Here is a 23873-nt window from a genome sequence, read left to right on the forward strand (position 1 = left end):
GGCTGCTATGAGAAAAAGTCACAACAACAGGAATTTATCCCCTCAGTTTCTGGAGGCCATAAGTCTGCAATCAAGGTGTCAGCAGGGCCATCGCCTCCTGAAGCTTCTAGGACCATCGCTGTCCTTGCTGCTTCCAGCTTCCAGGGGCTGCAGGCGTTCCTTGTGGCTGCATCACTCCAGTGTCTGCCTCTGTCTTCACGTGGCCTTCTCCTCCTCTCTACATCTTCTCTTCTGTCTCTTATAAGGACATTTCTAATTGGATGTAGGGCTCACCTGGATAATCCAGGATGATCACATCTCAAGATCCTTAACTTGATTAACTGTAAAAAGACTCTTTTTCCATATTTTCTGGGAGTTAGGACGTGGCTGTATCTTTTTTTTTTTTTTGGGGGGGGGGGCGGAGTTTTGCTCTGTTGCCCAGGCTGGCGTGCAGTGGTGCGATCTCGGTTCACTGCAACCTCCACCTCCCAGGTTCAAGTAATTCTCCTGCCTCAGCCTCCCGAATAGCTGGGACTATAGGCGTGCACCACCATGCCTGGCTAATTTTTGTATTTTTAGTAAAGACGGGTTTCACCATATTACCCAAACTGTTCTCGAACTCCTGGCCTCATATGATCTGCCTGCCTTGGCCTCCCAAAGTGCTGGGATTACAGGCACGAGCCACTGCACCTAGTCCAGAATTTTCTTCCTTTTTGAGGCTGAATAATATTCTACTGTATGTATGTACCACAGTTTGTTTATCCATGTGTCCATGGATGGAAACTTGTAAGCACCTTTTGATTTTTGAGCCATATGTATATGGCGACTCTTTGTTTCTAAGTTTTGAAGTTTTTAAACTTAATTGACAACATGTAACAGCTCTGATGCCCTGCATTCTCTTGCCTTTCTTTCTCAGGCTGCACTTACCAGTGGGCTACCATGGCCGTGCCTCCTCCATCGTGGTGTCTGGTACCCCAATCCGAAGGCCTATGGGGCAGATGAAACCTGATGACTGTAAGTGACCCCAGCATCCAGACCCTGCTGGTGCCCAGCTCTCTGTTTCCACACAGTGAGTTCTGTGGCCTCACTCACAGCAGTCTTTTTTTTTTTTTTTCTGGTGTTACTCCAGCTAAGCCTCCTGTGTATGGTGCCTGCAAGCTCTTGGACATGGAACTGGAAATGGTGAGTGAGCTTGGTGTTTTATTGCCACGGGATCTATAGACACCCAGCAGGAGAGCCCTCTGGGATGGCTGCCTGCACCATGAGCCGCCCCCTCCTCTCCTCTTCAGCCACATTGGCAGCTGCTCTGTGTCCCCACCTGGCCGTCAGAAGGACAGTTGAGTCTCATTACTTGCAGATTCTGTATTTGAGAATTCACAACTATTTGCTAACATTTATTTGTAAGTCCAAAATTAATATTCACAGAGCTTTTGTGGGCACGTGTGGACATGCACAGAGCAGTGAAACATGAGCTGCCCGGTGAGCACGTTCCCAGGTGAGGCTGGACAAGGTGTTACTCTGCCTTCTTGTCTCAGCTCATGCTGTAAACACGTGTCCTTTGTGGTCTATTTAGTGCCATGTTTTTTTTGTGTGTATCTGTGCTTTTTTAGCAGTTTCACTGTTTTTTTATAATGGCCCCAAGTGCAGTGCTGAAGTGCCGTCTAGTGTCCCTAGCACAGGAAGACTGTGATGTGCCTAATGGAGAGAATATGCGTGTTAGTAAGCTTCATTCAGGCAAGGTACAGTGCTGCTGCCTGAGCTCAATGTTTGTGAATCAACAAAATATATTACATAAAGTGTTTTTAAGCAGAAACATACATAAAACAAGGTTATATAGTTAAGTTTTGATTAGTTGATAAACATTTTCTGACCAAAGGCTTGTAGCAACCTAATCCTGTGTTTCCTCTGGGAACAGTCATTCCATATTTGCTAATTCTGTGTTCATGATGACTTTATAAAAACTAATTACCCGGCCAGGCACAGAGGCTCATGCCTGTAATCCCAGCACTTTGGGAGGCCAAGGCGGGTGGATCAACTGAGGTCAGGAGTTCAAGACCAGCCTGGCCAACATGGTGAAACCCTGTCTCTATTGAAAATACAAACATTAGCCAGGGATGGTGGCGGATGCCTGTAATCCCAGCTACTTGGGAGGCTGGGACAGGAGAATTGCTTGAACTCACGAGGCAGAGGTTGCCGTGAGCAGAGATCACACCACTACACTCCAGCCTGCTTGACACAGCGAGACTCCATCTCAAAAACAAACAAACAAAACAACAACAACAACAAAAACCCCAAAATAATAATTACCAGGAGTGACAAGAATTGACTGTATCAGCCCCATAGCTGGGCCCACACAACCTCAGAACTGTGGTCACTGTAGGGCTGCATACTTTTTTTTTTTTTTTTTTTTTTTTTTGAGACAGAGTCTTGCTCTGTCGCCCAGGCTGGGGTGCAGTGGCCGGATCTCAGCTCACTGCAAGCTCCGCCTCCCGGGTTTAGACCATTCTCCTGCCTCAGCCTCCCGAGTAGCTGGGACTACAGGCGCCCGCCACCTCGCCCGGCTAGTTTTTTGTATTTTTTAGTAGAGACGGGGTTTCACTGTGTTAGCCAGGATGGTCTCGATCTCCTGACCTAGTGATCCGCCCGTCTCGGCCTCCCAAAGTGCTGGGATTACAGGCTTGAGCCACCGCGCCCGGCCAGCATACTTTTTTAAATTAAACTTTTTATTTTGAGGTCATCGTAGACTCACATGCAGTTGTGAGAAATAATATGGAGATCCCAATACCCTTCACACAGCCTCCCCCGATGGCAGCATCCTTCGTAACCATGGTGCCTATCACAACCTGGATGTTGATATTGGTATAGTGGGTCCCACCACCTGAGGATCCCTCATGCTGCAGGGCTGCCCATTTTCCAGAGGGGACATGGAAATCTGGGCAGCCCCCAAGGTGAGGGGACCAGGAAAGTGATGGGAAGGAGGAGCTGACCTGGGGGAGGGAGTGCTCCAGGGACCTGGCAGTGTCTTCAGCATCTCCTGGGTTGTCTGATGCCCAAGGGTGGAGTCAGCCTCCATGTGGGAAATGCAGACAGGCAGGTGGAGGGGGCTTTCCCATAGTCAGCACCTACAGTTTTAGGCGTTGCCTCAGGAAACTCTGAGTGCCTCATCACTGATGGTGTAGAAGAAGCTGTCGTGGGGCCACCGAGTCAGGCTGAGGCAGTGGGAAGCCTTGGTTGGTGGAGGCAGGCTGGAAGCCCCGTCTGCTTTTCTGGAGCTCCCTGTCTCTCCTGGGCTTGCATGTGATTTCTCTGGATTCAGTCCAGAGGAGGGAAATGAGTGGGCACTGCTGAATAGCCTGTGGATAGCAGAGCATTCCCTGCCAGCCCTCTGCCTCCTCTTGCCTTAGCAAGGGTGCCATGTGAGACTTTGGGAGGAGGACTCCCAGCTGAGATTCATCAGAGCAGGGCATCTGAGCCCTGGTTTGGGGCCACGGTCTTCTCTCTGGGAGAACTAAGGACTCTGCAGGCAGACACTTCACCCATGTTGGTCCCTGTTGAGAGGGGGAGAGAAAAGACAGAGAGAGTCAGCGTGTGGAGAAATGGTTGGGGCAGAGAACCCAGGTCACCTGGACTGAAGGTTGTGGGATTCTCCATAAGATAGTGTTTTCGGTTCTTTTTTTATCTTGATGAAAAGTTTGCAATGTTTACTGTCACAGAACAAATACAATGGTGACTAAGTTTTGCAAATGTCATGGCTGAGTCTATGTGTTTTCGAAAGAGATTTTCCCAATTTTTTCTTTCTAATGATGTCTGGCTAGTCTGTTGGTTCATGGACATCACGTTGGTGCTGTTTTTCTTTAGAGGTAGTGGGGTGATGGATTGGGGTTAGAGGCTATGGGGTGTGCTCTCTCTGGCACTATTTGCTGCATGAAGGAGGCAGTCTTTTGGTTTTTCATTTAAAAAATTTTTATTTTTATTTTATTTTATTTTTTTGAGAGAGGGTCTTGCTCTGTCACCCAGGCTGGAGTGCAGTGGCGTGATCTCGGCCCACTGCAGCCTTGACCTCCCTGGCTCAAGCAGTCCACCCACATAAGCCTCCTAAGTACCTGGGACTGCAGACGGGTGCCACCATGCCTGGCTAATTTTGTTTATTTTTTGTAGAGGTGGGTCTCACTATGTTGCTCAGGCTTGTCTCAAACTCCTAGGCTCAAGTGATCCTTCCACCTCAGCCTCCCAAAGTGCTGAGATTATAGACGTGAGCCACAGTGTCTGGCCTGGCTTTTCATGACATGAATACAAACTCTGATAGTTTCAGTTTTACAAGCCCCATGTAGCTGTCAAGTCTTGAAAGGCAAAGCCTGTATGGGACGAAGAGGAAAGAGCAGAGTGGTCTGGGATGCACTGAAGGGAGGGGAGGCTGCTGTGGAGCTCAGGGGCATGGAAGGAAGGCTGGGGGCGGGGGCAGGGCACACCACTGCACACTGCTTTCCTGAGGCGTCTACCCGACCTCTGACTTAGAAACACAGTGGATTCTTGCCAGGCCCCTGTGGCAGTCCTGATCCATGGCTGGAGTTTGGAAATACTTGACCTTTGCTCTCTAGGTGACAAGTGACCTGGGCGGGCAGATCAGCTCCGGATTCTAATGAACTCTCCCCCATGTCAGGCTTTTTTTGTAGGCCCTGGAAACAGATTGGGAGAGCCGATCCCCATTTCCAAGGCCCATGAGCACATTTTTGGGATGGTCCTTATGAACGACTGGAGTGGTAATTACTGGAGTTCTGCTCCTGTGGAGATGAGGTGGAGGAGGCTGGGGACTGGGGGCAATTTCATAGAAGCTGAAGATCTGGTGCAGGTCAAAAGTGGCAGTTGATGCAGTGACTGAGAGTGTGGGTTTGGGTATCAAACAAAGTTTCAGCTCTAAGAACTCAGGCCACTCACTTAACTCCTCTGAGCTCCAGTTTCCTCATGAGTGGCTAGGGACACGGCTGACACCATAACTAATATTTACTGAGCACTTATGTGTCAGGCCTCGTGCTTAACATCCTACATATATTCTCCCGCTGATCCCTACGTGGCATGTGCAATATTATCATTCCCATTTTGCAGATGAGGAACTGAGGCACAGGGAGATTTCAGTTAATTGCTGAACTAAGATTTGAAGCAAAACAGTCCAGCTTCTGAGCCTGAGCCCTCAACCCTTTGCGATACGTGGGAGGAAGGTGGCACCGTAAGCCCCAGGAAGTGTCTCCCTCATAGTTTGAGGATGAGCTTCCGGCCCCTTCCTGGGGGATATCCTGACTACCGTTGGGTCATCCTTCTCTTTGCTGTAGCCTGGCACAGTGGCCTCAAAGGACCTCTGTCCTTGGCATTGGATGCTCTTGCCCCTTGGTCCTGGGGCAGCCTGGCTGGGGCTGAGCTTTGTGGAGGGGCTGTGCTGGGTGTCTTTTCTCCTTGGTCAAGGGCAGGAGGGGGTCTTGGGGAGAGGCCCTGATCAGCCTTTGTAAGTCCCGGGTGCGCCCTTCTTCTGCAGCACGAGACATTCAGAAGTGGGAATATGTCCCTCTCGGGCCATTCCTTGGGAAGAGTTTTGGGACCACCATCTCTCCGTGGGTGGTGCCCATGGATGCTCTCATGCCCTTTGCTGTGCCCAACCCGAAGCAGGTAAGCACACTCTCTGCAGGAAGCTCCCAAACCCAGCCCTGCTGCCTCCGAGCCTGCTTGCCCACTGAGTGGACATGCCGGGCATGCAGACCATCGGGAAGGAAGCCCTGTGCCCACGGCATGCCCACAGTGGAGTGCCTGGGAGTTCCTGGCCACAATTACCTCCAGGCAGCCAGGGCATCATTCTCCCTTATGGTTTCCCTGACCCTGGCACAGTTCTTGGAGAAAACACAGGATTTTGTAACCTTAAGAATCTTGCAAGACCAGGGGATCTGGCCAGTTGGTAGGAGGAGTCCCTGCAGGTACCAACATTGCACAACCTCCCAGGTGGCCATCAAATCGTGTTCTGTGCAAATGGCGCCACCTGGATCCCAACTCATAGAATGCAGTTTGGAGTCCAGCAACAAGGGAGTCCCGGCAGCCTCTGGTTCCCAGCACCACTGGGTCTACCACTGGGCCTAGGCCTTGACCCCTGGTCCCAGTCCCCCCTTCTCAGCCTCTTGCAATCTGCCCCACTCCATCACTGGCAACATCTGGCCAGAGTCACCTGTGACCCGATAGCCAGTGTCATGACCTTGTGTTCCCTTCAGCATGGACTTCCTGTGGCCCCTCACTTTTGTTGGCATTGCCTCACCCCTTGGCTTCTGGCATGTGACCTGTCCTCGTTCTCCAGTGTCTCTGAGTCCTCACGATGCCCCTCTCCAATTCTGACCTCCCTGTGGGGATCCAGGCCAAGCTCCCAGCCATTTGCACATCCTCACTTGAGCATCTCACCACTCATTTGCTGGGGGCCTCTAGCAACACCCTGTGCAGGTCCTGCACCCACACCGCTATCCCGTGTTCCTCTGCCTCTGGGGTCATCTCATGTTTGCTGTGCTACAATCAACCTTGAGGTCTTTCCCTGCAAGCCAGTTCTAGTGAAGTACTGTGGGGCTTTCACACTCGCCCCTTGCTCTCTCCTCGCTGCTCCCTGCCCACCCCTGCTCATTTTCAGTGTTCAGGACGTGGCTTTCTCTCTAGCCGACAGCAGCCCTGTCTAGTCTCCCTAGGGCCGGAAGGCCACAGCCTCTCTCTGCTTGTCCTCCAGTCATCTGCCTTCTTCCGGGTCTGTCATCACAAGGCTTTGCCCACACTCCTCTGTGCCAGCCCTTCCTGAACACCATTTATGTACAATCATCACTACTGTTACCCCTTCTGAACTATTATTTACTTAATGTTTTTCTTCAGAGTGGCTCCCAGTTTAAAACTTAATATATTAAGAAGGGAACTTTATATTCCTACTGGCATCACTAGCTACAGTGTTTCATAACTATTAGAATCACCAAAAACGATCTCACGTCCCATGGGTGACTGACGTACCATGCTTTGGAAAACACTGTTTTTGGCCGAAGTGCAGATGTTCTGGCCCAGCCACCCAAGCTGCCTCCCTCGCTGGCTCCAACACCAGCCAGGGCTGTCTGCTTCTTTTGTGCCTCTGCCTTCCAGGGGCCCTGCAATGCCCTTTCAGGCCCCAGCCTTTCCTCACAGGCCATGCTTTGTTCCCCATCTTGACTTGTCTGCTGCCCACCTTCCCTTTCTCTCCCCTCCCGTGGCTTACAGGAACATCTCTGGTTTGGCTTCTGTGACCTTTGACCTGCTGATGCCCCTTCCTTGGCTGCTTTTCCTGGAGCCCCACAGTATGATCCCCCCACTGCTATCCAAGGACACAGTGCTGGGACCCTGGAGAGGGAATGCTCCTGCTGTCTCAGACCCTCTGCCTGGGGGAACAGGTGCTGCCGGGGGCCTGACTGGTCTGGGGGCCCAGCCAGATGAGCTCAGCCCACCTGCCAGTGACCTCTGTGCTGTGCTTTGCCCTCCCAGGACCCCAGGCCTCTGCCGTATCTCTGCCATGATCGGCCCTACACATTTGACATCAACCTCTCTGTTGCCCTGAAAGGTATGTCGTGGGGGGATTGACATGGCCAGGAGCTCTGAGGGAATGTGTGCCTGTGTGCCTTGTCCTGAAGGCTCCTGAGCTTTGGCAAGGGTGGGGGCACATGCTACAGCCCTGGAGACGTGTGGCTCTTCTAAAGGAAAGAGGGCCGGGCACGGTGGCTCACGCCTGTAATCCCAGCACTTTGGGAGGTCGAGGCGGGTGGATCATGAGGTCAGGAGATCGAGACCATCTTGGCTAACACGGTGAAACCCCATCTACTAAAAATACAAAAAATTAGCCTGGTGTGGTGGTGGGCGCCTGTAGTCCCAGCTACTCGGGAGGCTGAGGCAGGAGAATGGCATGAACCCAGGAGGCGGAGCTTACAGTGAGCCGAGATGGCGCCACTGCACTCCAGCCTGGGCGATAGAGCGAGACTCTGTCTCAAAAAAATAGAATAGAATAGAATAGAATAGAATAGAATAGAATAGAATAGAATAACATAAAATAAAATAGGAGGGGAGGAGACGCTCTGGTGCTCACTGGGAACCTAACTGGACCCACAGGGCATTAACCCTATCACTGAGCTCTCAGTGATAGGGCTGAAAGGATGGAGTCCGGCACCTCTGTCTTCCACTTGAATCCCGTCTCCAGCCTCTCCAGGGGCTGCCTGGGCCCCGCTCACATATCGCTACTGACCCTCACTTCTGTGGTGGGTGGCACATTTCATTGAGTGCCTGTTTGAAAGCATGTCCTTGTGGGTCTGCTCGCAGGAGGCTTGGCTGAGCCCCTGGGGCCACACAGAGCCAGCGCATCAAGGCCCCAGATTCCCACCCTGGGCCAGCCCTGAGTGTCTTGCAGACAGGCCTGAGATCCCCACACTGGGCCAGCCCTGAGGTAGACAGGGCCCACATCTCCCTGTGGCTGCTCAGCCCAGCTCCGTGAACAGACCGGCAGAGAGTTGGTAATAAAGAGACTGGCTCTGCAGGCCATGACTCTGCTCCTCAACTGCGGGACTTTGGGCAAGTTGCCCAACCTGGCCATGTCCTCATTTGTCATCTATGAAATGGGATAATAATGACGTTGACCTCATGGTGTGTTGTGAGGACCAAACATGTCAATTCATGCAAAGGTCTGGGACAGGGTCTGTACCTAGGAAGAGTCAGGTGTCATTTTCCAGTCCCAATAGAGGCCCTCAGGTGGAGAGGGTTTGCCTGGTGGCCACACACAGACCTCCTAGCCACACTCTGGCCACATCTCCTTTTTAGCTACATTCCTTTCTCTTTTTTTTTTTTCTCTTTTTTTTTTCCTGAGACAGAGTTTCACTTTTGTTACCCAGGCTGGAGTGCAATGGCACGATCTCGGCTCACCACAACCCCCGCCCCTGGGTCCAAGCAATTCTTCTGTCTCAGTCTCTTGTGTAGCTGGGATTACAGGCATGTGCCACCATGCCTGGCTAATTTTGTATTTTTAGTAGAGACGGGGTTTCTTCAAGTTGGTCAGGATGTTCTCGAACTCCTGACCTTAGGTGATCCACCTGCCTCAGCCTCCCAAAGTGCTGGGATTACAGGTGTGAGCAACCGCGCCCAGCCAGCTCCATTCCATTCTTCCATCTGCTCTGTCTGCACACACCAGCCTTTGCCGTGTCTGTCTCACTGCCAGTTCCAGGGTCTCGGCCCTTCATGAGGTGGTTCCTGTCAGGAGGCTCAGTACCCTGCAGGAGTGAGGAGCTGTTGCCATGGGAGCAGGATGCTCCACGGAGAAAAGGCTGCCACAGAGAGCCTCCTGGCTGCTCAGGGCCCCCTGGGAAGCTGTGCTGGACCTGCTCTTTCAGGTTCCAGGTCAGGTAGCTGAGGCTCAGAGAGGAGAAGGATTCACCCCGAGCCACCTACCTGGCTAATGGCAGGGCTGGGACTCAATCCAAGCGTCACAAGTTCTAGGTTGGCCTCCTGCCACTCACTATGCATGCTTGGAGTGTATTTTCTATCTGGTTTCATCCTAGATATTTCTTCCTGCCTGCCTAGAGGTGAACTCACCCAGGGGAGGCCACTGGTGGAGAAGGGACAAAATTATCCAGAAAGCATGGTGTCCAGAGATGTAGTCTTGCATTTGCAGTTCTGATGTTCTGAGTTGGGATCTAGGTGAAAGGGTCTGGGGAGGAGCAGGCTTGGGGGACCCAGAATTCGCATGGCTGAAGAGCACATCTGTTCTGTGCCACCTCAGAGGGGAAGTTAGGACCAAGGGAGGAAGCCAGGTTTTTTTTTTTTTTTTTGAGACGGAGTCTCGCTCTGCCGCCCAGGCTGGAGTGCAGTGGCCGGATCTCAGCTCACTGCAAGCTCCGCCATTCTCCTGCCTCAGCCTCCCGAGTAGTTGGGACTACAGGCGCCCGCCACCGTGCCCGGCTAGTTTTTTGTATTTTTTAGTAGAGACGGGGTTTCACCGTGTTAGCCAGGATGGTCTCGATCTCCTGACCTCGTGATCCGCCTGTCTCGGCCTTCCAAAGTGCTGGGATTACAGGCTTGAGCCACCGCGCCCGGCCTGAAGCCAGGTTTTGAGGGAGCAGAGGAGCTTTCTACTTATTAGTGTTGTTCAGAAGTGGAACAACAACAGTCCGGTAACTTGCATGTAGTAGATGTTTAGTAAATATTGTTTAGTCCATTGTAAAGTAGCACATTGCCCATCACTGGAGGAGCTTGGCAGGGGACAGATGACCCAGCTATCCAGAGGACTCCTGAGGGGACAGCAGGTTATCCTTGGTCAAAGGTCACAAGTAGTCTTCAAATGGCACACTATCTCCAGTGGATTTGTGGGTGCCAGGTTCACTGTGTTAAGAAGGATTTCTGAGGCTGCATGTGGACTCAGAGCAAACATGCGCTGTGATCAGTTAATGCCGCCTGCTGTAGGCGTGGGAGGAGGAAGTGGTGACTCGTGCACATGTATTGGCCAACCCTGGACATCCCAGCTCTGATGTCCTAGGAGCTAATTGTTTCACAGACTTTAAGTGAAATCATGTTGGACGATGGGAAGCTTTAGCCACAGAACAATTCTTTTTTTATTTGCCTCCCTGAAGCATGGAATTAAGTTTTCATCAATATTGCTTTTCTTTCCAACAGGAGAAGGAATGAGCCAGGCGGCTACCATATGCAAGTCCAATTCTAAGGTAAGTTTTGGCGCTGATCAGACTGCTTCTTAGAATTGGGGGAAAGAGAGACTCTTCTTCTTGGCAGGAGCAGGAGGAGGGCATTGCTTTTGGGATATGATGATGGCTCAGCCTGTGGGCCTGGAGCTTCCATGGCCTGTCTCTTTTAGGAGCGGCCATGGGGTCACAGAGTTCTCTCAACACAGAGGCTGCATAAATGTGGCCAGGGATTTTCTTGGGGGACAATAGGTGTTCCTGTAAAGGTCTCGTTCCTGGTTTATCCTGTCCTGCCAGGGGCTGTATTGGTGAGAGTGACTTATTTTTTAAGTGAACTTGTAATTGAAACGTAATACACATAGATAAAAATGCACACATTACTGTAATCCCAGCACTTTGGGAGGCCGAGGTGGGAGGATCACTTAAACCTAGGTGTTTGAGACCAGCCTGGGCAACATAATGAGACCTTGTCTCTGTAAAAAGTAAAAAAATTAGCCGGGCATGGTAGCATGCACCTGTGGTCCCAGCTACTTGGGAGGCTGAGGCAGGAGGATCACTTGAGCCCAGGAGGTTGAGGCTGCAGTGAACCATGATCACGCCACTGCACTCCAGCATGTGTGATAGAGCAAGACCCTATTTCAAAAAATAAAAATTTTAAAAAGTGTATATTATACACGTATAGCTAGAAGAGTTTTCCTAAAATGAACATCCCTGTGCAACCAGCACCCAGATCAGAAATGGGACATTTCCAGCATCTCAGCAGACCCCTGGGCCCCACCAGGTCACTTAATCACTCCCTCCAGCAAAGGTCACTCCTCTCCTGACCTCTATTACCATATTTTTTTTTTCTGTTTTTCAGTTTTATGGAAATGGAATCATAGGATAGCATGTATTCTTTTCTAGCTGGCTTCTTTGTTTTAGTGTTATAGTTGTGAGATTCGACCCTGTTGCTCTTTGCAGTGATAGCTCATTTTTCTCATTGCCTTCTAGTGTTGCACGATATATATATTCCACACTTGATTTATTTTTTTAAGTCACATCAATTCCACAATTGATGGACATTTGGTTGTTTCCATTGTTTTTGGCTATCGTAGAGTTACTGTGAACATTTTAGTACACACATTTGGTGCACATATGTGCACATTTCTGTTGAGTGTATATCCAGTAATAAGCTTGCTGGGTCATAGAGTACACGTAGATTCAGCCTAGGAGTACTTCCAAACAGTTTTCTGAAGTGGTTATACCAGTATATACTCCCACTAGCAGCATGTAAGCATTTTGCCTGCTCCACATCCTCGTCAGCCCTGGTGGTGTTTGCCTTTTCATTCAAACTGTGCCGGGGATTGTGACTGCAGTTTGCATTTTCCTAATGACTAATGCAGCTGGGCATGTTAGTCATATGTTTATGGTTCATTTGTTTCTTGGCCTTTTGAATATCCTCTGAATCATTGAACCATTCCTAGTTCCCCTAATTTCCCTTCTAATTTAATATTATTCTGGGCTCCTTAGGCTAGTAAGAAGAAATTAAGGGGCCTCCTTGTGGGGGCTTGTGGGCAAGAATCCATCTTTTGGGTTTCCTATGCTGGGATGTATGACTATAGGAGTGGCGATGTGAGAAGCTGTGGCGTGGGACAGGCGTGGGCGTGCATTGCCTCTGAGTGTCTCGGTGGGCACGTGGTACCTTGGACCCCTCTGCCCACAGCCTGACCTCCCATAGCTCTCCATCACTTCTTGGCCTGCCCTGACATCGTGTTTGAATCATTCAGCTCCATTGCTCAGTGTCCATCCCAAGGGCCGGCATGGGAGAATGGGAGCAAGGGCTTTGTTCACAAGAAGCCTCTGCTGTGGTGAGGACTTAGACTCTCCCAATGCAGGACTGGAGGGTGTTCCCAGGGCAGAGTGGAGTGTTGTACACATGGGCATGTTGCAGGCTGAGGGACTGATCAGCAAGGTCAGCCCGTAGGGGATGCTGCTTGGAGAAGGTGGTCAGTGTGGGCTTGAGGTAGCAGAGGAGCTGAGGTCGGAGCTTGTGAAGGAGATGAAAGAGCTTGAGGGAAGTCTCTGGGCAGCTCCCTAGGAGGACAGTGTGTCCTTGCTATAAGGGCCTGGAGAGAGCTGGCTGGGGGAGCTCGGGACTGGGGAAAGGCCAGGGAAGGTGGTCGTGAGCAGGGCAGGCTGTGCTCAGTTGCCTCCGGGATGCTAGGCTGAGCCTGCAGCTGCTCATTCCACCTTGCGTCCGTTGCCCACAGTATATGTACTGGACGATGCTGCAGCAGCTTACTCACCACTCTGTCAATGGCTGCAACCTGCGGCCGGGGGACCTCTTGGCTACTGGGACCATCAGTGGGCCGGTGAGTATTTGGCTGCACTGAGGGCTGCCCACACAGAGCATCCCTACTCCCCACACAGCCCCGAGGGCCCTCAGCTCACCCTCAAGAAGGAATTTCAGGCCCAAGGTGGGTGTATCTCACAACTCTGTCTTCCTCATAGCCTTTCTCTCTGGGTGCAGTAGGGACTTCTCATCCAAATGCAAACCTAAGGAGACTGGTGTGAGAACGGAGGCCTGGGTCTCTGCCTCTGTAGGGGAGCAGCACAGTGACACGTGGGGAGGAGTCAGGAGACAGTGATAGTGTCTTGTTGTCACCATCTCACACTGTACCCTCCCAGGATGAGGTGGCCATGTTGCTGTGCCCCTTCCTGCCCACTTGTCCCCCTGTAAGCCTGCGGGAGTCACAGAACCTTCGGAGACGATGACCTTGGGGTGGTGCATGCGTCAGTCACTCCCTGCAGGGGCCTCGCCGAGCTCTCTTGTTCCACGAGCTGTCGACAGGAGGGTGTTAAGCATCACAGTATCTGGGCAAACTGCAGCCTCCAGAGTGGGGAGGGGATGCTGCAGGGGGCACTGGGCACTCTGGTCAGGGATTCACTGATTCCTAAATAAGCGATGTCCTTAGTGGAACCATTGCTGTCCCCACAGGAAGAAGGGGCAGAGTTCCAAGTCTCAAAGGCATCTCTGCAGTGATCCCACCAAGGCCGAGACAGTGTTTCTGAGGGGCATGAGGGTCCCCTGCTGCTTCTCGGGACTCCCAGGTCTTGCTGAGCATGGTCCATGCCAGAGCCAAGGCATAAATTCATGGTATTCTTTCTTTCCTTTCCTGTGAATAAGGAGCCAGAAAGCTTCGGCTCCATGCTGGAATTGTCGTGGAAGGGAACGAAGCCCATCAGCCTGGGGAATGGTCAGACCAGGAAGTTTCTGCTGGACGGGGATGAAGTCATCATAACAGGTGAGGGCTGCCAAACCCAGCAGCTCATCTTTCTCCTTGCCCGCCGTGCACTGTTCTAGCTGCGGGACGCTTCCACCTGGCCATGAAGCCATCTGTTCTAATGCATCCTGACTCTGCCTCCCAGAGTCTCTGCCTGCTTGTTCTGTCCTTCCCCACAGCTATGGCTACCCAGGACTTCAAGCGTGAGTCTCCCCAGCTCAGAAAGACTGTAGACATTCTGCTTGGTCTCCCTTCTCCCTGAGCAAAATTATAAAATCCTGGCAGGTTCCTCAGGGTCTAGACTTTGCAGCAAACCTCCTGTGCAGAAACTTGGTGAGCTATGACTAGGATCAAGGAAGGTTCAGCTGAGTTAGTGGCTGAGGCTTCCCAGCAGCCCATTGCGAGGAGGCAAGGGTGCCTCTTAAGTCTTCTGGGGGGCCATTCTGCCTATACCACATTTTACTAATAGAGGGGAAGGGCACCATAGTGGTTAGCAGCACACTCTTTAGAGCTGGAAAGATTCAGGTTGGACTCCCAGGTCCCCCACCAGCTGTGCGACCTTCATTAAGTTATTTAACCTTTCTGAGACTCAGTTTTTCCTCATCTTTAATTTTTTTTTTTTTTTTTTGAGTCAGAGTCTTGCTCTGTCATCTAATCTGGAGTGTGGTGGCACAGTCTCGGCTCACTGCAACCTCCGTCTCCCAGGTTCAAGCGATTCTCCTGCCTTAGCCTCCTGAGTAGGTGGGATTACAGGCGTGCTAATTGTGTACGTGTCAGTTTCCATGATTAACTAAAAGCTCTCCTAATACACCTGGCTAATATTTGTGTTTTTAGTAGATACGGGGTTTCACCATGTTGGCCAGGCTGGTTTCAAACTCCTGACCTTATGATCTGCCCGGCTTGGCCTCCCAAAGTGCTGGGATTACAGGCGTGAGCCACCGTGCCCAGCCTTCTTCATCTTTAAAATGGAGTGAATACAATACGTAACCTGACAGCATAGTTGTAAAGATTAAATGAACTCGTTTATTCCCTTTGTAGACATTTATTGAGCACCTACTCTGAGTCCCATCTTGGGGTTCTGGTGGTAAAAAGACAAATGAAGTCTCTGCTCTTCTGGGTTTATATTCCAGTGTCGTGACTGTGCCATTTTACAGATGAGAAAGTGAAGGCGTAGTGGGGTTAAATGAGTTGCCCCAGATCTGCAGCCAGTAAATAATGAAATCTGGTTTCCTTTCCAGGCAGCTTATCTTCAGAACCTAGGTGTTTAACACCTTTGATAGTGTCTAAAGCACCTATCAGAGGACATGTTACCTTGTGAGTGCTTAAAAATGGCGATGATGGTCGTCTTTTCATAGTTTTCTTTATTGTCATTGCTGCTTTTTTCCAGAACCCAGTTTTTAGAAGGCTTTGCCTCTTGACCTCTTCTTAATGGGATCCCTGCATGAAGTGACAAGCAGTGGCACCTGCTTGCCCAGTAGAACAGCCACCCTGGGGTGAGGTGGTGCCCGACCTCTGCACTAACACTCCATGTCCTGCTCTCTACCTGCTGACCACACATTTCCCTTGGGATGCCTAATTGTCACCCTCGCCCCTCCTTCCTTGACTGTCTTCATACCGCTGACAATCTATGGGCTGGAACCTTGCCCCGTTTCATCAGCACAGTCTGTTGGGCATCCTTGGAAAATGTCCTGCCATCTCTGTGCCGCGGACCCACTCCACACCATCACCCTTCCAGGCCTGAAATCCTAGACGAGCTTTTGCACCAGGCCCTTGCAATCCATCCTGCTCATGGTGCCTGAAAAATGAACCTTCATGTTTGCTTTTCCCATTACTCTTCCACTCAAGGTCTTCTCAAAGCTGCTGTTTCAACAAATCAATATCTTCCCCTCTGATTCTGCTCTACCTGCTTAGTCTTACAGTCTCGTTCTAATACGTAACCCTCTGTGATAAGAGAGTTGCTTTTCTCATTACCTGCAAACCCTTGGATATACACGGGCTCAGCCCAAATGTTACCTTCTCTGGTTACTCAGGTAGAATCAATATCTCTGTCCTCTCTGCTAGCAATTCATGGAAAATACAGAATTCTGGTTAATGATGTTCATGTCAGTTTCTGTGCTTAACTAAAAGCTTGTGTTAGTTTCCTGTGGCCTCAGTAACATAGTACCGCAAACTTTGTGGCTTAAAACAGCTGAAATGTATTCTCTCACAGTTCTATAAGGTACAAGTTCAAAATCCTCGTGTTGGCAGTGCCACGTTTCTGGAAACTCTGGGGAGCGTCTGTCCCTGGCCTCTTCCAGCGTCTGGTGGAAGCCTCTTTGGCTTGTGGCCACATCGTGCCGATCTCTGCCTCCACAGTCACATTGTCGCCGCCTCTTCTGTCTCATCTCCTTTACCTCTCTCTTATAACACACATGTGATAGTATTTAGGGTCCACCTAGACAATCTCCTCATTCTAAGATCCTAACTTAATCACATCTCCAAAAAATTTACTATATAAGGTAACATTCACAGGTCCTAGGGATTCGGCCGTATGTCTTTGGGGGCCATAATTTAGTCCACTCCAGAGCTCTTGGAGAGCGAAGTTTAGTCCAAGTAGCAACCACGTAGTGCATGCTCAGTGTGGCTGTTGGTTAGTTCTTTGAATAAAGTGGATTTGGTAGAGAAGATGCAGGCCGAGTTCAAAACAGCAGATGATACCCATTATTAGTCAATAAATACCCGTTTTGCTCACATTTCTGCAGCCTAATTAAACCTCTCTAATTTGCATTTGACAATATTTACTGAACATCTGCTAGTAGCCAACCATATTGTAGGCATGTCCACCTTCCTTATTTCATTTTTTACTCACAATAGCCATTTGGTAATATATCATTGCCTCCATTTTGCAGAGTAGAAAACTTAGGCTGATAGAAGGCAGTTTACTTGACAAAAGTCCCACAACTGGGGAAGCCAGGCTGCAACCGAGGTCTTCTGATTCCCCTGCTGGGTTTGTTTCTAGTCTTTCTGCAATGCTTGCCAGACCTACCGCAGGCCTTTGGTCACGGTTCTGTGGATTGAGTGAAAGCACTTTCTGAAGTTTTGATTTGGGGAAAGGAAGGAAAGAGATGATGGCAGAAGAGAAAATGGTGGCTTTAGCTCTCTGTTGTCAGTGTGATAAGGGCCCCTGACTAAGCCATGCTAGACCAGGCAGCTGTCCAGGGCCTGGAAGAAAGGAGGCTGGTATTTAGCAGTTGGAATGCACATGTGTTCTTGACATTTGAGCCAGGGAAGGATTGAGAAAGGAGCCAAGATGCCATGAGAGTCATTTCCATGTTTGTTTGTGTATACAATGCCTTGCTCCAGAAGGATTTTTGGAGGCCAGCAGAGGAATTCAGGGAAGGCAGTTCCTTGGATCTGAAGAAGCATGTGTTGGCAAGTGAAGAGGGAAATGGGAACAGATGTGCAAAATCCCCTGGAACCAAGAAAGAAGAATTATAATTTGCTAAGATGAGAGGCATACATTATATATTAATAAAAATAAAAAAGAGAATTTCATACAGAAGGGGACCACTGAAAAACTCAAATGAGTGCATATTGCTAAAATTTGGGCTGTGTGTTTATGGGGGAAAAGAGGGGGTAAGCAGAGGAGCAGGCAGGTGGAGGTGGTGCGTCAGCTGTGTTACCTTGTGCAAAGGTGCCCCGTGTCGGCGGACAGCTCTGCCGTCACCTTCTACGACTTCACTGGTCACGTGGCCCTGCTGAGCTGCTTTCTTGCTTGAAAGCCACACATGGTTTCTTCAGCTCTTCCTGACTTTCCTCCTCCTTCTCTGTACCTGCTCAGATGCCTTTATGGCTGCCTCTCATTTCCCTGCTTGCTCTTCACGGATGCTTCTTCCCCAGATCAATTTCTAACCATTGGAAATGTGATAGAACATTCAGAAGTGCTGGCATCAGCCAATGCCGCAGCACTTACTGCAGGCCAGACACTGTGCCAAGTGCTTTACCTGCAGTACATTTTCTATTCCTAACAAGGCAGCTACTTTTATTGTCTCTATTTTTCAGATGTGGAAACTGAGACCCAGAAAGATGCATACTTACCCAGGATCACACAGGCGATACAGGGTGGAGCCAGGGTTTGAACACAGGCAGCTGGGCTCCAGGAGCTGTGCTCTGAACCCTTGTGTCCTCTTGCCTCTTTAAGTAGTGCAATGAGATTCTCATTTCTGAGAGTCCAAAAACCACAAAATGTTCAGCAAGAGAACAGGTGAAGTAAACAAACCAACAATTAACAAAAATCTCTGATGGTCTTGGTATAACTCATCCATCCCCTAGTCTTGCTCACAAGCCCCATCTAGTGTTCAGCTTGCAACTTGCAAGAATGTGTTCTCACAGGCATTTGCACAGATGGCTCTGCACTGCTGGACACATGCATTTCCCACTCTCCTTCGGATCTTAGATGTGTTGATAGTTGTGGTTTGTTGTGGATTCTTTCTTGGTATCTGACATTATTTGGAAACAATATCTGAGCAAAAGTCTTTCGTTTCTTTCCCTGTATCTCTCAGTGGTGGCATCTGCCACCTGGTCTTCCTGTGTCTCTGTTTATTCCAGTTTCTCTCTCTAGCTTTATTGCTTCCCTTGCCTGGCACAGAATTCCTGGGCAAGGGTGGCCAGGGGTCCCAGGGTGTAGAAGCGGTGACCGTTCTCCTTCAGGACCATGTTTGGGAGAAGGCTCTTTAAAAATGCTGCAGTTCCGAGTTAGTTGTTTTGATAGTTGTTTAATAAATTTCTGCTGGGAGCCAGTTTTACTTTAATAGGCTTTTTTTTTTTTTCCTCCAGTGGTGTGGATATTTCTGAGCACTGAGATGGAAAAGTGACTGACAGAAAATAATGAAACTGAGCAACAGAAGAGGCGAGGGCATAGTTCTTGACAAAGGGCATCCCTGCACATTGTCAGCATGTGGGTCATGGGGTGCGCCCAGCCAGGGAGGCTGGCTCGACTGTGCTGGCGCCAGGGAGGGTAAGGGGCTCCAGGACCAAAAATTCTGGGAATGCCACTGTGGTGTTCAAGCTGCTGCCTTTCCAGAGAAGGAGAGTGGTCAGAGTGGCCCGAGCCGGAAGGCCCGTTCAGATGACCAGGCAGTGGAAGGGAGAGGGCCGAGGAAACATGCTGGGTTGAGCTGCTGCTGGGCAGGGGTGGCCATGAGGACCACCTCAGAGAAGCTGTACCCTTTCGGGCCGGTAGGGCTTGTTCTGAAGATGTCGTTGACCCCGTCGTGTGGATCCACCCTTGGTCTCGGTGTCAGACGGCCATGAGTCTTCTCAGCATTGTGCTCGGATTTCTTTCTCTTGGCTTCTGGGATCTTGTAATGCATCATTTCTTCTCTTCACATCGGGTAGCAGAAAGCACAGCTCCATGTTTGGAGCTTGCCTCCAGCAGGCGAGGGGATCTAATAGTATTTTTCTGTAACTCAAGGTCATTAGCATCCCCAGAAGTGGCTTTGCCTCCATCCTGGGCCTGGTGTCGTCTCAGTGGTGCCCTGTCACTGCCTCTTCTGGCTTTCATGTGGCTCGGGGCCTTTGAGAAGCAATTCAACCCAGGTGCCTGAAGGCCTCTGTATTGACTTGATTCTGATAAGTGAAAGTTGCTGAACACTCCTCTGTGTCACCTCATTGCCCTTGGAATGAGGTTCAAGCACCTTACCATGGCTTCTCAGAGCCCTTGCTAACCTGGCTTCTTAGGGTCCCCCAAAGGACAGCTTCACTGAACAGATGTGACAAATGCTTGAGTCTCTGAGCCTTTGCACATGTTTTTCCCTCTGTCTGGAGTGGCATTTTCATGTGTCTTCCCTAATGAACTCCTAGCTACCTGTCAAGGCCTGGCTCAGATGTCCCCGCTCCCTGCTCCCTTTCCCTCCATGCTGCTCACTCAGCACCTTGTAGACATTTCTCTGTATCTCTCATCCAGACCTCCCACTCCCTCTAAGTGGACCGCTCTCAAGGGCAGAGATGGACTTCTCTCTGCTTTTCCATCAGCCTTATTGAAATGGAATTAAATGAATGAAACTAGTATTTATTAGTTTCTGAGATGTACTGGGAATTTCACTGAAATATTTAGTCTAATCCTTACAACCTTGAGAGATAAGCATTGTTTTTCTTGTTTGTAGATGAGGGAGGTGAGTTCTGAAGTTAAACAGCTTGTTCCCAGCCACTCAGCTCATAAAGGTTATAATGACTGATGCTTACAGGGTATTTCACATGGGGACTGAGACTGTTCTCAGAGTTTTCTATGCATTTGCTCCCATCATCCTTGCAGCAGTCCTGTGTGGTGGGCACTATCATTAGATCCATTGCACAGATGAAGAAACTGAGGTCTAGAGGGACCCAAGGTCACAGAGCCAGTAAGTGGAGGAACTAGGCTTTGAACTCAGGTATTCTGGTTTCAGGCTAATTGGCAGAGCGAGGATTTGAACTCAAACCCGTGTGGGGATTGTTGACCGCTGTTTTAGTCTGTTTTCACACTGCTGATAAAGACATACCCGAGGCTGGGTAATTTATGAAGAAGGAGAGGTTTAATGGACTCACAGTTCCACATGGCTGGGGAGGCCTCACAATCATGGTGGAAGGCAAAAGGCACGTCTTACATGGTGGCAGGCAAGAGAGAATGAGAGCCAAGTGAAAGGGGTTTCCCCTTATAAAACCATCAGATCTCATGAGACTTATTCACTACCATGAGAGCAGTATGGGGGAAACCACCCCATGATTCAATTATCTCCCATCGTGTCCCTCCCACAACACATGGGAATTATGGGAGCTATAACTCAAGATGAGGTTTGGTGGGGGACACAGCCAAACCATATCAGCCACAGGAAAGCTATTGAGCCTTGCAGTTCCTCTGAGGATCCCTGGCTGTGAGGTGGGCCCAGGTTCTAGTCCAAGTGCTCCTGCGTGCGACTCTGCCCAGCTTCTGTGGAGGGTTATTCTTGTGTTTAAGATATGTGTGTGATTCTGATGGCACCTTCCTGCCTTGGGCCAGCTGTGTGCTGACGGGCACTGCCGCTGCCTAGCTGTTGGTTCTGGTGAGCCCAGCAACTTTGTGACTGACCTTTGTCCTCCTCTGTTCCAGGGTACTGCCAGGGGGATGGTTACCGCATCGGCTTTGGCCAGTGTGCTGGAAAAGTGCTGCCTGCTCTCTTGCCATCATGAGATTTTCTCTGCTGTTCCAGAAACAAAGGGCTCAAGCACCCCTCTCAACCCTGTGACGGGGGTCCTCCCTTGGGCTGTAGGCCTGGTCCTTCATTCAGTGACAAATAAAGCCCTTGTGCTCTGAGGCCTGCACTGCCGCAGGTGCAGCTGTGTCCACTTATGATCGTGATTTGATCCAGTGGGTCAAGGTGTGTAAAGCCTCCCTGCCAGACATTCATTAATATGTTTTCTCACTGTTATTCATGAGGTCACGGGTCTTTGTGGGGTTTTCTTATTAGACATCCCAGGCCTCCTGGTATTCCATGGAATATGAAAAGAGACTGGCACCTGTAGTAGTCAGGGTTCTCCAGAGAAATAGAACCAAGGAGAAAGAGGTCGATTGATTGATTGATTGATTGATTGATTTTTAGCAAATTGGCTTATGGGATTTGGAGGATGGCAAGTCCAAAACCTGCTGGGTGGGTTACTGACTGAAGACCCAAGGAAGAGCTGCAATTTGAATCTGAAGCAGTCTGCTGTCAAAATTTTCTCTTCCTCTGGGAAGTGAATCATTGTGAAGGCCTTAAACTGATTAAATGAGGCCCAGCCACACTGTGGGGGGTCATGTGCTTTACTCCACTGATTTAAGTTTATTTCACCTAAAAAATACTTTCTTAGAAACATGTAGAATATTTGGGTATTCTAGCCAAATTAGTACATGAAATTGCCCATCACAGCACCCTACATGTCCAGTATTTCTTGGGGCTAACGGATGAGCACATATGGGTTGTAGGCTTGGTTCATGGGCCCTGTGGCTGTGTCTCCACGCTGTAAGCCTTGGGAAGAGCCTCCAAGTCATGGGTGCACACCTGAACTGTGATGATGGCAGAAAAGGACCTAGCTTTTCACCTCTTGAAAGCCCACTAGAGCCAGGAGAGTGAGCTCTGTCCCATCTCTTCTGCCTCAACCCATTGCACACAGGCAGCCCTGGTTCTACCCTAGTTCCTTGGTGACTACAGCAAGGGAGGGTGCCCTGCAACCTTTCCTGGGCCTGATGAACCTTATACTGGGGCCTAGGAGGATAGTTGAGGATGCAGAGCCCATCCATCAGATCGTACCATTCATTCATTCACTCGACAAATCTTTATTGAGCACCTTCCATGTGTTAAGCACTGTTCTAAGGATGAGAGGCACAGCAGTAAACAGAATAGCCCATTCGAAGCTTATATTCGAGTGGAAAGAGATAGACAATAAACAGATAAGGAAACGACATGTGGTATGACAGATGGTAATAAGTTTTATGGATGACTGGGGAATGTGGATGCTATTGTAAATGTGGTCACAGAAGGCCTTAATCCTGTAGTACCTTTCTGCTAGAGAGCTGAAGGAGTGAGGGGAGCAGGCCAGATGGATACCTGGGAACAGAGTCCTCCAGGCACAGGAATCAGCCAGTGCAAAGCCCTGAGGATGGAATATGCTTATCATTTCTAAAGAACATCAAGGAGACTGGTATTTCTCCCTTACATAAAAGCAATCTGGGGTCAGGAAGGCTGGAGTTAGTATGGCAGCTCCACAGTATCATTAAAGATACCTCTGCTCGGCCATCCTCGGTATGTGGTTTTCAGTCTTGGGGTTACCTCATGGTGCAAAATGGCTGCTGGAGCTCCAACTAGTATACCTAAGTTCCAGGCCAGTAGAAAGAGACAACAAAGAGGTGAGGACTGGGAGGATGGAAGGGCAGAACTCCTTCCTCCTGAGTTAGGTCACTTTAAGCAGCTTTCCTGGTGGTCCCATACCACACATTTCTTACGTTTCATTGATGTAAATTTGGTCACAAGGCCATACCTCATTACAAGAAAGCCTGTAAATACAGTATTTCATCTAAACACATTGCTTGCCCTGTGAAAATTAGTTTGATTGCCCTAAAATAAGGGGAGAATAAACACTGGGGGACAATCAGTAGTCTCTGCTACATGCAGGCTTGGAAATATCACACTCTGAGGCTGAACTGCTCCCCGCGGACTTTACTTCCTAGAGCTATGCTCTAGGGCCATATTCTCCAGTGCTTTGCTGATTTCAGTGGAAATGCTGTATAGGGCAGCTGTCAGCCGGGTCTCCCAGACGCTACTCTCCAGATCAGACTGATGTAAACACTTATTTGAATTTGGAAGACATCTGCTTCTGTTGACTCAGCTAAAACCCCTGCTCTCTCGACTGTGTTCTGAGATTGTTCCTGAAGCCTTCTCTCCTGGCATCAACCCACAGGAGTGACTCCTGTTTTTCTCAAAGCCCTCACCTGCACATAGATAAAAGGCCTCATGCTCCGCACGGTAGGTCTTTACTGGAGATTGCTGGGTCATGGGCAAAGGTCACTTAAAATCATTATTAAGTCACTTGTTCCCACTGGCACCAGAGAATGCCGATGTCATCTGTTGAGATCACACGCTTATTCCCTTTTTAGGCATTTAACGCACTTAAAGGGCTTGGTGATGTTGGGAAAACCCAATCGACCTGCCCCAGAGTCTGAAACACACACAGGGCAGAAAGAGCCAGAAATGTTCCTGGCACCAGATTCACTTAAGAAACCAAACTAATGGATGTTAATTCTGGGTCCAGCCTGGGCTTTACTTGGGAATTACTTTTCCCTAATCTTCAGCGACAAGAGCCTCTTTGTTTTACTGTCTCCAACTCCAGAAGTGCTCACTGCCAGCCCACATGACAAGTGACTTTAATGGTCTTTAGTTTTAGAGATCTAATTTATTGA

General features: G+C 49.7%; 1 protein-coding gene across 8 annotated transcripts in view; it reads left to right on the plus strand.

Moving 5' to 3' along the window:
* FAH (fumarylacetoacetate hydrolase) overlaps nt 1-21286 on the plus strand; it is a 35855-nt gene extending 14569 nt beyond the window's left edge. For 6 of the 8 annotated variants that reach the window (XM_077938409.1, XM_077938410.1, XM_015142844.3 and 3 more), the window contains 9 exons: nt 896-993; nt 1109-1161; nt 4640-4739; nt 5507-5637; nt 7498-7573; nt 10663-10709; nt 12935-13036; nt 13852-13969; nt 21051-21286. In XM_077938409.1, the coding sequence (XP_077794535.1) occupies nt 896-993; nt 1109-1161; nt 4640-4739; nt 5507-5637; nt 7498-7573; nt 10663-10709; nt 12935-13036; nt 13852-13969; nt 21051-21130 (805 nt within the window). In that variant the 3' untranslated portion in view covers nt 21131-21286. 8 annotated transcript variants of the gene reach the window in all.
* The last annotated feature ends 2587 nt before the right edge of the window (nt 21287-23873 follow it).

This window comes from Macaca mulatta, chromosome 7, assembly GCF_049350105.2.
Source record: "Macaca mulatta isolate MMU2019108-1 chromosome 7, T2T-MMU8v2.0, whole genome shotgun sequence".
NCBI classification, from domain to species: Eukaryota; Metazoa; Chordata; class Mammalia; order Primates; family Cercopithecidae; genus Macaca; species Macaca mulatta.